Source organism: Loxodonta africana, chromosome 11 (genome assembly GCF_030014295.1).
Source record: "Loxodonta africana isolate mLoxAfr1 chromosome 11, mLoxAfr1.hap2, whole genome shotgun sequence".
In the NCBI taxonomy this organism is placed as follows: domain Eukaryota; kingdom Metazoa; phylum Chordata; class Mammalia; order Proboscidea; family Elephantidae; genus Loxodonta; species Loxodonta africana.
In genome coordinates, this window is record NC_087352.1 from 7712511 (window position 1) to 7726524 (window position 14014).

At 48.2% G+C, this 14014-nt stretch overlaps 1 protein-coding gene across 13 annotated transcripts in view; it reads right to left on the reverse strand.

Moving 5' to 3' along the window:
• Positions 1-14014, reverse strand: part of POU2F2 (POU class 2 homeobox 2) — a 43279-nt gene that overhangs the window by 5006 nt on the left and 24259 nt on the right. For 5 of the 13 annotated variants that reach the window (XM_064293724.1, XM_023543081.2, XM_023543079.2 and 2 more), the window contains 8 exons: positions 8290-8395; positions 8109-8200; positions 4912-5025; positions 4632-4773; positions 4392-4540; positions 4140-4316; positions 2145-2211; positions 31-232 (listed from right to left, as the gene is read on the reverse strand). In XM_064293724.1, coding sequence (XP_064149794.1) covers positions 31-232; positions 2145-2211; positions 4140-4316; positions 4392-4540; positions 4632-4773; positions 4912-5025; positions 8109-8200; positions 8290-8395 — 1049 coding nt within the window. The other 8 variants (XM_023543078.2, XM_064293725.1, XM_064293721.1 and 5 more) reach the window with 4 other exon arrangements.

The window sequence follows — 14014 nt, forward strand, 5'->3', positions numbered from 1 at the left end:
CCTCCTCCCCACCTACAGCTGCCCACTTACCCCGTGCTGGGGTTCAGGCCCGACAAGCCGATAGCCGAGTGACTGCCTTGAGGGCTGGGATTTGTGCTGTTGGTGGTGGCCGGGGGTGGGGGAGTGACAGAGGGGATGGAATTGAGAGGGGGCGCAGCCCCGCCCCCGCCCCCGCCCCCTCCGGCTGTCCGGCTGGGGTGGAGCGTCCCCACAGCTGAGGATAAGGTAGTAACTGCCAAAGAAAGACAGAGAGATGGAGACTTCAGCTTACACTCGTCCTCCGCCGAGAAACCAGGCTCAACTCCCACTTCTTCCGGGCCCGGCTCACACAGGCCCCCTCAGTCAGAACAGACCAGACTTCCCTGCCCTCTCTTCCCAGAGCCATTTCTTGGTGCCACCTCCCATAGTGACAGTAATCATAATAATCGCAGGGGGGACAGCTGCCGGCTACGGAACCTTGCCCTGGGCCGGGGCGTGTGCGCGCTCTCAGCGCTACCAATGGCCACAGCACACCCCCGCACTCACACCTCAAATGCCCTTAGAGCGGATTACCATTGAAGAAGCGGGGGCGCCCCGAAGACACAGGCCTGTGGCTCCCTCTAGGGGCGAGGGAGGGGACGGTGCGAGGCACACTGCTGGAGGCCAGGGTGAGAATTCCCAGCTTTTGCCAGGATCTGGCTACGCCCCTGGGCAAGTGCCTTTACCTCTCTGACCTCAGTTCCCTCGTCTGGAAAATGGGGATGATAATAGAACTTATCGCAAAATGGGTGTGAGGATTAAATGAATGAATGAAGGTACTTTATAAAGGGCTTAGAACAATGTCAGGCACACCCTGACTATATCGGTTGCCATCCAATCGATTGGAACTCATGGCGACCCTATAGGACAGAGTGAAACTGCCCCCCCATAGGGTTTCCAAGGTTCCAGTCTTTATGGAAGGAGACTGCTGCATCTTTCTCCCACGGAGCACCACCAGGGCTCCTGACTATAAACCTCTCACTTATTATTTCTTAACCTGGGTAGGGGAACATAGTGTTTGCTTTTATACTATTCTTATATGTATATATATATACATGGTGTTAAACATGCCCCATTCCTGAAGAGGGGAAGAGGGGACTCTGAGTACAAGTGTGTGTGTGTACATTCTTGTGAATGTATAATACATACCAAACCAAATAAAACAAACGCATTGCAGTCGAGTTGATTCTGACTCATAGCGACCCTATAGGACAAAGTAGAACTGCCCCGTACGGTTTCCAAGGAGCAGCTGGTGGATTAGAACTGCCGACCTTTTGGTTAGCAGCCTGGATTCTTAACCACTGAGCCACCAAGGCTCCATAATACATACAGGATGTATAATAATACATAATTTGAGTAGACTTCTCACTGATAATGACCTTATATGACAGAGTAGAACTGCCTAATAGAGTTTCCCAGGCTGTCATCTTTACAGGAGCAGATTGCCAAGTCTTCTCTCCTTCAGAGCCGCTGGTGGGTTCGAACTGCTGACCTTTCAGTTAGCAGCCGAGCGCTTAACCATTGTGCCACCAGGTTGTCAGCTGTGGTCAAGTTGGCCCCCAACTCATGGTGACCCCTTGCACAGTAGAACAAAACACTGCCCAGCTCTGTGCCATCCCCATGATCAGTTGAGGATCAGACCATTGTGCTCCATAGGGTTTTCACTGGCTGATTTTTGGAAGTAGATTGCCAGGCCTTTCTTCCAAGGAGCCTCTGGGGGGGTTCAAATGCCCATCCTTTGGGTTGGCAGTCGAGTGCATTAACCATTTACACCCCACAAACATATACATGTCTCCCGTATGTATTATACATTCACAGTAATTTTATAAAAACTGAGGCTCAGAGAGGTAAAGTAACTCCTTGAGTTCACACAGCTTATAAGTGACAGAGCTGGGGCTAGTACTCAAGTGCATCAGCTCTTAGCAACCCAACACTTTTCTCAATGAAACTGTGGAGCAGGTTGCAGCTGAGATACTCTGGCTGAGGAGGGCTGGGGCTGCCCTCCCCTCTCCATCCCCGCACCCCTCACCCCAGGCCCCCAGGCACCTAGAGTCACTGAGAACCCCAGGTTCCAGCCTGTGCCATGTCCTCCCATGCCCCCCTCACCGTCTTCTGTCCTCCCTGACCTGTTGTGCTCAGACTGCTGGAAGCTTGGGACAACGGCAAGGTCCCCGCGGCCCCTTGGGGTGTGACCTAGGGAGAGAGAAAGGAGGCACAGTTAGGCCACTACCTCTTGGCAGCCCCCTGGTGCTCCCCATGGATAGGTTCCCCCAGGACGGGGAAGAGGGACTCAGGGTACAAGGCTATATTGTGTATATGTATATTTGTATTATGCCATATGCCTTTCTTCACTTTGAGCCTAAAACCCGAAAAAAAAAAAAAAAATCTCATTGTCGTTGAGTCAATTCCGGCTTATAGCAACCCTATAGGACAGAGTAGAACTGCCCCATAAGTTTTCCAGGGAGTAGCTCATAAATTTGAACTGCCGATCTCTTAGCTAGCAGCCTGAGGTCTTAACCACTGCGCCAGAACCTAGGTAATCCTAAATCACAAAGAGGAAGAAATTATTCTCTCAATCAAGAGTGGTTCCCACCCCGTCATGTGACACCTTCCTGTCTAGTCCAAGCCAGCCAGTCAGCCACCACACCAGCATCCTCTCTGTGCGCTGCTTCCCATCTGCAGTGACTGCACACCTGAAGCGCGGGCCGCTCCACAAGCACCTGGGGTCATGGGTACTGTGAGAGCGAAAATCCTAAACACAGTCCTTCGAAGAGTGGTGTTGGCAGGCAGCTCAGGAGAAACTGCTCAAAGTGACTCAGGCAAGAGAGGAGCAGGTCTGGTGCGTGTGTGCACGGCATGTGTGCACGTGCACATGTGCGTATGTGTGTGTGAGAAAGAGACAAGTACGGGAATGAGCGATGTCTCCGTGTCAATGCTGGGATGTCAGACCGCTGGATTTCCTGGGACCAGCCCACTGCGTCCTTCTTGGCCTGCCTGCCTACAGTCTCACTCAGGAGCCTCACCCGAAATTTGATCCTGTGCCTCCCCAGCTCAAAAACCCTCCTTAGTTCCTCATGGCCCGTGGTTCAAGTCCAAGCTCCTCAGCCTGAAACTTGGGGTGTTTGGTCCCTGTCCCCTCCCCCCAAAAAACCATACCCCTTTGCCATCGAGTCGATTCCGACTCCTAGTGGCCCATTTCCCTCAACACGCGCACACATATTCACTCATGCGTTCTGGCTCCAGCCACACCATATTGCACTGGGGCTCCTCAAACTGGGGTTCCTCAGTCCATCTCGGACTTCGAGCACACTGCCCGTCCACCTACAGGCCCTTCTCGCCCTCCTTCACAGGGCTTGCTAGCTCTTTCTTGTCCTTTAGCACTTAGCTGAGACAGCACCTCCTTCCCCACACCACGTCCCCATCAGCCAGGGACAGGCTCCTCCGGGCCCCTTGCTTCTCTGTGCCACAGCCCTTTCCACACTCATTAGATAAAGGGACTCCCGGTGTGTCTGATACTGAGTGGGTCTGCATGTGACCGTGGACCTGAATGCACACCCATGGGTGTAATGATGTCCAAAACCAAACCCGTTGCGGTGGAGTTGGTACCGACTCATAGCGATCCTACACATCAGAGCAGGGCTACCACGTATGGTTTCCAAGACTGTGACCATTACAGAAGCAGACTGCCACACACTTCTCCCCAGGAGCGGCCGGTGGGTTTGAACTGCTGAACTTTCAGTTAGCAGCTGAGTGCCTAACCACTGTGCCACCAGGGCTCCTTGTAATGATGTCACCACCAGGTCAATAAGCACTGTATCTGAGTGGCTGTGTGCCTGTGGAGTCTGTATCCCCTCCCTGGACACGTGTCTCCATCCCCATGTGGCTGTGTCTCTGTGGCTATGTCGTCGTGTGTCTGTGGGTGCCTGTATCCCCGACATGGGAAGTTGGTTGTCCCTGTGTGACTGTGCTTCACCCTTACGAGAGTCTGTCCCCAGGGGTGACCTTCCCTGTGTCTGTTCTAGGCACTGTGGACCACAGGCAGGTGGAGCTTCACACAAGGCATCTGCTGAAGGGTGATGGGGAGGGGGCCTGTGGACAGGTGGAAGGGGGGCTCTTGGTACCAGATGGGGGCTGTAGCTGGCCGGCTTCCCCGGGCTGGGCAGCATGGGGGCCGCACTGCAGGGGTTGATGCGTTTCTCCTTCTGGCGTCGGTTGCAGAACCAGACGCGGATCACTTCCTTCTCCATGTGCAGCTGCTCGGCGATCAGCAGGATCTCCTCTGAGGTAGGCTTCTGGTTCTGCAGGCAGAGGGTTCGTCAGCCTGGCTGCTCCTCCCGCCACCCCCAAGGCCGCCCGGCAGTCACTGGCCTCACCGCTAGAAAGCTCTTCTCTAAGGCGAAGCGGACGTTTGTCTCGATGCTGGTCCTCTTCTTGCGTCTCCGGCCAGGGAGCCCGTCGAAACCCAGGCTGGGGCTGCTCAGCTGGTTGGGGCTGGGCAGGCTTGAGTCCACAGACATAGTTTCTGTGCCCGGGAGGAGATGAGGGCGGCATGAGGGGGTGCCTCTTCCAGCCCGCCACCCACTGTGTGCCCAGGAACCCTAGCCCAGTCCCACCTGCGTCGTTGAGCCACTTCTCCAGGAGGGGCTTGAGTTTGCACATGTTCTTGAAGCTCAGGTTGAGGGCCTCGAAGCGGGAGATGGTCGTTTGGCTGAAGTCATTGCCATACAGCTTGCCCATGGCCAGACCCACATCACCCTGGGCCGGTGGGGTGGGGATGGGGGCAAAGGTCAGGGCTGGGCCTTCTGGCACTGTGCCCACTCACGCCCACCAGTTGGCCATGCCCCTCCTGACCCCCTCTCCCCACACCCGCCTGGCCTGCATGGTGGCCCAGACCTGCGTGAAGCCCAGCTTGATGCGGCGCTGCTTGAAGGTACGGGCAAACTGCTCCAGCTCCTCCAGGTCACTGGGCTCCTCGGGGTGGGACGGTGGCTCCAAGCATTTGGGGGGCTGCGGGTGCGAGAGGTGCGGGTCGGGCAGCGTGGGGCGGGTCACAGCCTGGTGGGGTGGGGAGTGGGTGGGATGCAGGATGGAGGGCCAGGATTGGGCCCAGTGATGGCTGGGCAGTTCCCCCCTCCCTGTGGTCCCAGCCTCTTCCTGCAGATGCCCTGCCACTGGCCCCCAGGAGGTGCCTCCACATTTGCGGTCACTTCCTGTCAAGCTTATTACCCGGATGCCTCATGTCCCTCTCTTGGAGCCTGCAGACTCCCAGAGGAGCAGCCAGCTTCCTCTGCCCAGCTGCCCACCACATGCTCAGGCCACAAGGAATGATGGGCTCTTTCTCTGGAGCTAGGGTGGTGGTCTCATCCTCATCTCAGCCAGGAAAGCCAGGCCTGGCTCTGCCACCATCTTGCTGGACAACTCAGGGCAAGATTCCCAATCTACCTGGGCCTCAGTTTCCCCTTCTGCAGGGTGGGAACAATCACTGCTGCTCTGCCTATCCCATGTGGTTATTGGGAGAATCATGCTAAAAATGAGTAAGTGGCACATAAAATAAAAGTAGAAAAAATGGACAGGGACAGTGATTAGGGGGATTTACAAAGAACCAACTTCTCTCTCTGGAATGCTTCATTTCCGTAAAAATAAAAGGTCTGAAAGCAAACATGGTAAAAGGGTGGTGGGTGCAGGGACATTTGCTACATGTCCTTGACCCCCTGAAATCCTGGAATCAAATGTGTTTTGGAATTCAGAATTTTTTTTATTTTAGGAAGCCCACATGGGGGAAACCAAAGTCTCAGAGAAGAAACTAGTGTACAGGCTTGATAGCCTACACAAGCCATGGCCTCACCTACCCTGAGACCTGAAGAACTAGATGGTGCCCGGCTACCACTACCAACCATTCAGATCAGGGCCACAATAGATGAACCCTGATAGAACGGGAGAAAAACACGGAACAGAACTCAAATTCTTAAAAAGTCCAGACTTACTGGGCCAATTGAGACTAGAGCACTCCCTGAGACTATTGCCCTGAGACACTCTTTAAGCCTTGAATAGAAACTAGCCCCTGAGGTCACCTTTTAGCAAAATAACAGATTGGCACACAAAATAAAGGATAATACCCATGAGTATGCTGTGCCATTAAAAAACCATCTAGCAACGAGGAGTATGTAGCAAGGTGTATACAAATGTTTGTATGAGAGACTGACTTGATTTGTAAACTTTCACTTAAAGCACAATAAAAATTAAAAAAAAAAAAAAACCCATCTATATGAGACCAAAATGTCAACAATTACTCTAAAACAAAGATGAGAAGATAAAAGGGTAGGGAAACAAGAGCGCTGGAAATGGAACAACCAGAACACAATTAAAGAGAATGTTGACAAATTGTGAAAAATGTAACTAATGTCACCGAAAAATTCATGTTCAAATTGTCAAACGAGAACCTAATTTGCTGTGTCAAAAAACAAAACACGTTAAAATATTATTTTTAAAAAAAGTCCATGTGGGGCATGTATCACAGATCATGTTGACACCTGCTCCATCAAGGCCAAGGGCACCACTCCACCATCAGATACAGCAGCAACTCTGTGCCTGGATGTCACACCAAGAAAAGGCAGAAAGACCGCTGCCTCACCTCAGTTCGGGTTTTGCAGCCAAATGCGCTCTGATGCCAAAGTTACAAGAAAAGCTTGACTTTCAGAGCATTTTCAATTTCAGATATGCTGCTAAGACCTGTATTAGTCTCGAAACTTCAGTCTGTCTGAAATCGTTCATGTATTTTTGAAAGGGCTGGAAAAAGAAAAAAATGGGTAGGAAAGAGCTTTGAAATCCGTAAAAGAGTTGTGAAAGATCACTATGATGAAAGTGTAAGATGCGGGCAGCAAACTGGAAGAAAGTCCTGGGGGCTGGGCAGGTGACATGAATGAGCAAAGTCAGCCAGGTGGCCCCCGAAGTGGCCAGGACAGCCTGCCTTGGAGCAGCTGCTGTTCACTGCCCGCCAGGCAGACCTCGTCCTGCCAGATCGCCTGGTTTCTTAAGAGAAGCTGGGACTCTGGCCCTTTCTGGGAATTTAGCTGACAACTAATTCAATTACAAAAATACTGTATGGGCCAAATAAAACACGTCTGTGGTCCCCACTTTCAATCTCAGGTTTAGTAAGTGAACGTGAATTAGTACCCAACAGCCGCCTTCCTCAGAGAACCTTCCAGTTGTGGTGCTGGAGGAGCCCCGAGGTACCCTGTCATAGATTGAATTGTGTCCCCCCAAAAATGTGTGTCAACTTGGTTAGGCCTCGATTCCCAGTATTCTGTGGTTGTCCTCCATTCTGTGATTGTAATTTTGTGTTAAAGAGGATTAGGGCAGGATTATGACACCACCCTTACCCAGGTCACATCCCTAACCCAATGTAAAGGGAGTTTCCCTGGGGTGTGGCCTCTTGAGAGATAAAAGGAAAAGGAAGTAAGCAGAGAGTTGGGGACCTCATACCACCGAGAAAGCAGCACCGGGAGCAGAGCACGTCCTTTGGACCTGGGCCCCCTGCGCCTGAGAAGCTCCTAAACTAGGGGAAGATTGAGGACAAGAACCTTCCTTCAGAGCTGACAGAGAAAGAAGCCTTCCCCTGGGGCCAATACTCTAAATTTGGACTTTTAGCCTATTTAACTGTGAAGAAATAAATTTCTCTTTGTTAAAGCCATCCATTTGTGGTATTTCTGTCATAGCAGCACTAGATGACTAAGACTCACCCTTAACCTAAAAGCTTGCGAACCCCCTGAAGTCCGCCGTGTTTGTTCACATGTGCTTTTGGGGGTGAGACAGGGGTCAAGTTCAAGGCTTTCATCAGAATCTCAAAGAAGCCCATGTGCCTGAAAAGATTAGGAACAACTGGTCTGGTGCTACTCCCTCGCTCCCAAAAGGAAAGAGGTGAGCTGGAGAGGAAGAGTGGCTTGCCTCCGGTCCCACAGCAAATCAGTGGCAGAGCTGGGCAGGGGGTGGGGCCAGGACTCCTGTCGTGGCCCCTGGTAGCTGTGGGCTGGGCCCATTCACCAGCCTGCGCCAGACCCTGCTGCTGGCCCATCCTCGGTGCATAGACTCACCTGTGTGGGCAGCCCGGCCCGGGGCTGGGAGGTCAGAAGAGCCCCCTGGGTTTGCTGAGGTAGCTGGAATAGATTTGGTGTCGGTAGCAGGCCTGGGGAGGAAAGGAGAGACACATGGAGTGAGGGGGAGGCAAGTCAAGTTCTGTGGAGGTGTCGGGAGGCCATGCACTGGGGGCCTTACCTGGCTGACTCTGCTGGGTCTGCGGCAGCAGGAACTGAGCAGGTGGCTGGAGGTGGTGTCCTGGCACAAGCACCAGCTGCTGGAGCTGGAGGAGCTGCTGTATGTCCTGCAGAGAAGGGGACAGACAGACAGACAGCCTGAATCCCAGCCTCATGCTGCTGTCTCGGCATCACCCTGAGCCCCCAGGGGCTGAAGCCAGGAATATTATCTATTAGTATATTATTATTATTATTATTATCAAAAAAAAAAAAGTCCACGTGGGGCTGTTGGGCATGGGGCAGTGAGGGATGGCCCACGGGGTCCCTGAATGGCATACCTGAGCTTAGGGCTCCCGGGAGCCTTCTCCCAACCTTGGGGACCAAAGAGTTGGATCTCTGGTCCCAGGAGGGCTTGCTCTTATTTACCTTTTCTTTCTTGATGAAATATTTGCCTTGTCTTACATTCTTGCAGAACAAATAGAATCATTTAAGAATGTAAATCAGACCAAATCTTTCCTCCTTTTAAAACACTCCAAAGGTGAATAGACATTTCACCAAAGAGGACACACGAATGGCCACCAAACACATGAAAAGATGCAAAGCGTCATTAGCCATCAGAGAGCTGCAAATCAAAACCACAATGAGATACCATTTCACTCCCACTAGGAAGGCGAAGATTAAAAAAATAATAATAACAGAAAATAACAAATGTGGGCGGTGATGTGGGGAAATTGGTACTCATATCCATGGCTGGTAGGAATGCAAAATGGTATAGCCATTGCAGAAAACAATGTGGCGGTTCCTCAAAAAACTAAAAATAGAACTACCATACGACCCAGCAATTCCACTCCTGGATATATACTCAAAAGACTTGAAAGCAGAGACTCAAACAGAGACTTGTACCCCCAGTGTTCACTGCAGCACTGTTCACAATAGCCAAAAGGTGGGAACAACCTAAATACCCATCAACAGATGAGTGGATAAACAAAACATGATACAGACATACAATGGAATACTCCTCAGCCAGTAGAAGAAATGAAGTCTTGATACATGCTGCAATACGGATAGAGCTTCAAGACATCATGCTGAGTGAAATAAGCCAACAAAAGGACAAATATTGTATGACCTCACTTATACAAAAAGACAAAAAAAAAAAAGGCAAATGTATAGGGACCAAAGTTTATCAGTAATTACCAAGGGCAGGAGGGAGGGGGAAAAGACAGTTTAATGGTGATGGACAAATCACATTGATTAAGGGTAGGGTTGCAGAGCCAATTATTGTAATCATTGTCAATAAGTTGTACACCTGTAAAAAGTTGAATTGGCAAAAGTTGTGTGATAGATACATTTACAACGATGACAAAAAAAAAAAGATAGCTGTTGAGGCTGCTTATGTACAATCAAACACCTCATGGGATCTGGTTCCTTGGCTTGGAGGTTTAGGGTCATGGTTTCACGGGACATCTCAGTTAACTGGACTAATAACGTGTTTAGTGCTTCCGTCCTACCTCCTAGTTCATTCAATAGTGCCTGGGGTCTTAAAAGTTGGCAAGTGGCCATCCAACACTCAACAATTGGTCTCTATTCACTTGGCGCAACAGAGGAAGAAGAATCAAGAATAGGAGGAGGCTTTGGAATGTGTGGCTAATTGCTTCCTTGAACAACTGCCTCCTTTGCCATGAGACCAGAAGAACTGGATGGTGCCTGGCTACCATTACTGAACATTTTGATCAAAGATTCCATAGAACAATCTTGATCAAAAGGGGGAAAATGTAGAACAGAATTTCAAATTCTCATGGACTCTAGACTTTCTGAAACCACGGAGGGTGGATGAACTCCTGAAATTATTGCCCTGGGATAATCTTTAAATGGTAAACCAAAAATATCCCCTGAAGTCTTCTTTAAAACAAACAATAGTTTAGCTTAATGAGTAAAAAAGTTCTGCCTTGAGCATTATGTTCTTTTAAGAACTATATGGGATCAAATTGACAATGGCAATTCAAAAGATTAGATAGGAACCTTAGAGGGTAGTCAGTTTATGTTAAAGGTGGAGGAACAACTCAGAAAAGGAGGGTGAGAATGGCTGTACAACTTGAAGAATGTAATCAATGTCACTTAATTGTACATATAGAAATGGTAGAATTGGTGTATGATTTGCTGTGTATATTCTCAACAACAACAACAACAAAACATTCCAAAGGCAATTTCACAATATCTGGAATGAGCTTTAAAATATACCCACTCCTCACTTATCGACACGGTTAGTTTCCAAAGACAAGGTCATTATGTGAAAATTGGTGTTATGGAAAAATGGAGGATGATCACATTAGATCACAAAATGGAAGATGACTACATCATTACACAACTGCCAAAGCACTGAGAATCATTGCCCAGCCAAGCTGACACATAACCATCACAGGCAGTGTTATCCTCGCTTCCCACCTTGGTATTCGTCATTGCCGGATGTACGTTGTTAATGCTCTAAATAGTCAGATAGTAGATTTTTTACTACTGTCGGAAATTCGAAATGTCAGATAATGAGAGAGTTGATAAGTGAGGAGTGGGTGTCCTCCAGCAAAGAGTGGGAGTGTAAATGGTACAACCACTTTTGGAAAACTCTTTGGTATTATCTACTGAAGTTGAATATATACCTGCCTTATGCCCCAGCAATTCCGCCTAAGCCACCATAAATGCATACATGTGTTCACCAAAAGACATGCACTGTAATGTTCACAGTAGATCCATTTGTAATAGTCAAACGTAAAGGCAGCCCAAATGTCCATCACTAGTAGAATGGGTAAATAAACCTTGACTCAGTGGAATGCTACACAGCAATGAGAATGAACAATCTACAGTCTACACTTACATGCAACAGTATAAACTTTCCAGACATAATTAAGTGAAAGGCGCTAGCCATGGTAGAGAACATCCTGTTTGATTCCATCTGTTCTATTTGCATGTTCAAAGTCAGGGCCGTAGTTCCCCTTGTGGGGTAAAGACTGAAAGGGACAGAGGAGGCCCTGGGAATCTGAGGGGCATGTTCAGTTTCTTGATCTGGGTGCCTTTACGTGGGTGTGCACAGCTTGGCTATTCATTGAGATGTACACTTACGATTTGTGCACTTTTCTGTATTTTATATACATCAATAATAATATATTTTTTAAAAGGAATGGGGCAGGGAAAGAGGGAGAGACAAAAAAAAAATCCAGAAAAAAAAAAAGTGAGGTGTATAGATGAAACAGGACTGGCAAAATGTTGGTATCTGTTCAGCTGGGTGATGGGTATATGGGGTTCATTACATCATTCCCTCTGTTTTTATGTGTTTGAGCACTTCCAGAAGAAAAAGCAAAACCCCTGTACACCGACACACCCTGTGGTGGGGAGAGGAGCTAAAGTGGGGGCAACATGATCAGAGGGAAGGTGACGCCCCACAGGTGAGTTCAGGGAAGTGGGCGCTGGTTTGCATGTGAAGAAGTTGGTAAAGTCCTATAGAGTCCTTCAAGTAAAATAAAAATTAACAACAACACCCACACACACTGTATAAACTTTAGGCCCCACAAACTGGACCTACTCTGCTCTAAGCTTCATTTCTCACAATGCAATGGATTTGCTTAGGTGTATTTTTCCTCAGAGACTTGGTGGAGCAGTGGTTAAATACTCGGCTGCTAACTGAAAGGTCGGCAGTTCGAACCCACCGGCCCTTCCGCAGGAGAAAGACATGGCAATCATCTTCCATAAAGATTGTGGTTAGATGCCGTTGAGTTGGTTCTGAATCATAACGACCCTATGTACAACAGAACTAAACACTGCCCAGTCCTATGCCATCCTTGGAGACCTGGTGGCAGAGTGGTTAACAGCTCAGCTGCTAACCAAAAGGTTGGTAGTTCAAACCCACCAGCCGCTCCTTGGAAACCCTATGGGGCAGTTCTACTCTGTCCTATGGGGTCACTATGAGTCAGAACCGACTCGACGGCACCTAACAAACAAAACAACAACATGCCATCCTCACAACCATTGCTATGTTTGAGCCCATTGTTGCACCTACTGTGTCAATCCATCTCATTGAGGGTCTTTCTTTTTTTCGCTGACCCTCTCCTTTACTGAGCATAATGTCCTTCTCCAGAGACTATTCCCTCCTAATAACATGTCCCAAGCACATGAGATGAATCTCACCATCCTCATTTCTTAGGAGCTTTCTGGCTGTACTTCTTCCAAGATAGATTTGTTCATTCTTCTAGCAGTCCGTGGTATATTCAATATCCTTTGCCGACACCATAATTCAAAGGCATCAATTCTTCTTAGGTCTTCCTTATTCATTGGCCAGCTTTCACATGCATATGAGGTAATTGAAAACACTACGGCTTGGGTCAGGCACACCTTAGTCCTCAAAGTGACTTTTTTTTTTTTTTAACCCTTTAAAGAGGTCTTTTGCAAATTTGCCCAATGCAATAAGTTGTTTGATTTCTTGATTGCTGCTTCCATGGGCACTGATGGTGGATCCAAGTAAAATGAAACCCTTGACAACTTCAATATTTTCTCCATTTATCATGATGTTGCTTATTGGTCCAGTTGTGAGGATTTTGTTTTCTTTATGTTGAGGTGTAATCCATACTGAAGGCTGTGGTCTTTGGTCTTTATCAGTAAGTGCTTCAAGTCTCTTAACTTTTAGGAAGCAAGGTTGTGTCATCTGCATATTGTAGGTTGTTAATAAGTCCTTCTCCAATCCTGATGCCACGTTCTTCTTCACAGAGTCCAGCTTCTTGGATTATTTGCTCAGGGTACAGATTGAATAAGTGTGGTGAAATGATACAACCCTGATGCATGCCTTCCCTGATTTTAAACCACACAGTATCCCCTTGTTCTGTTCAAACAACTACTTCTTCATCTATGTACCAGTTCCTCATGAGCACAATTAAGTGCTCTGGAATTCCCACTCTTCACAATGTTATCCATAATTTGTTATGATCCACACAGTCGAATGCCTTTGCATAGTCAATAAGACACAGGTAAACATCTTTCTGGTATTCATTCTCTGCTTTCAGCCAAGATGCATCTGATAATAGCAATGATATCCCTGGTCGCACGTCCTCTTCTGAATCCAGCAGTTCCTTGTCGATGTACTGCTACAACCATTTTTTGAATTATCTTCAGCAAAATTTTACTTATGTGTGATATTAATGACATTGTTGGATAATTTTTACATTGTTTGGTCACCTTTCTTTGGAATGGGTACAAACATGGATCTCTTCCAGTCTGTTGGCTAGTTAGTTGTCTTCCAAATTTCTTGGCATAGACGAGTGAGCACTTACAGCCCTGCATCTGTTTGTTGAAACATCTCGGTTGGTATTCCATCAATTCCTGGAGCCTTGTGTTTCGCCTTCAGTGCAGCTTGGACTTCTTCCTTCGGTACCATCAGTTCTTGATCATATGCTTCCTCCTGAAATGGTTGAATGTTGACCAATTCTCCATAAAGATTACAGTCTTGGAAACACAATGGGGCAGTCCTACCCTGTCCTATAGAGTTGCTAGGAGTCGGAATTGACTCAGTGGCAATGGGTTTTATTTTTCCTCATCTAGTCTGAGCCTCTAGAAAGCAGAGGTGGCGTCTTCTCTTTGTATCCCCAACAGGGCCTGGTAAGCACCCAGTAAATGCCCACTGAATTGAACTGAAATTAGTATCAGAAATAAAGCCTTGTTAGTATTTTTCTGATGTCCTATAACTCTTTTTTTTTTTTTTATAACTCTTA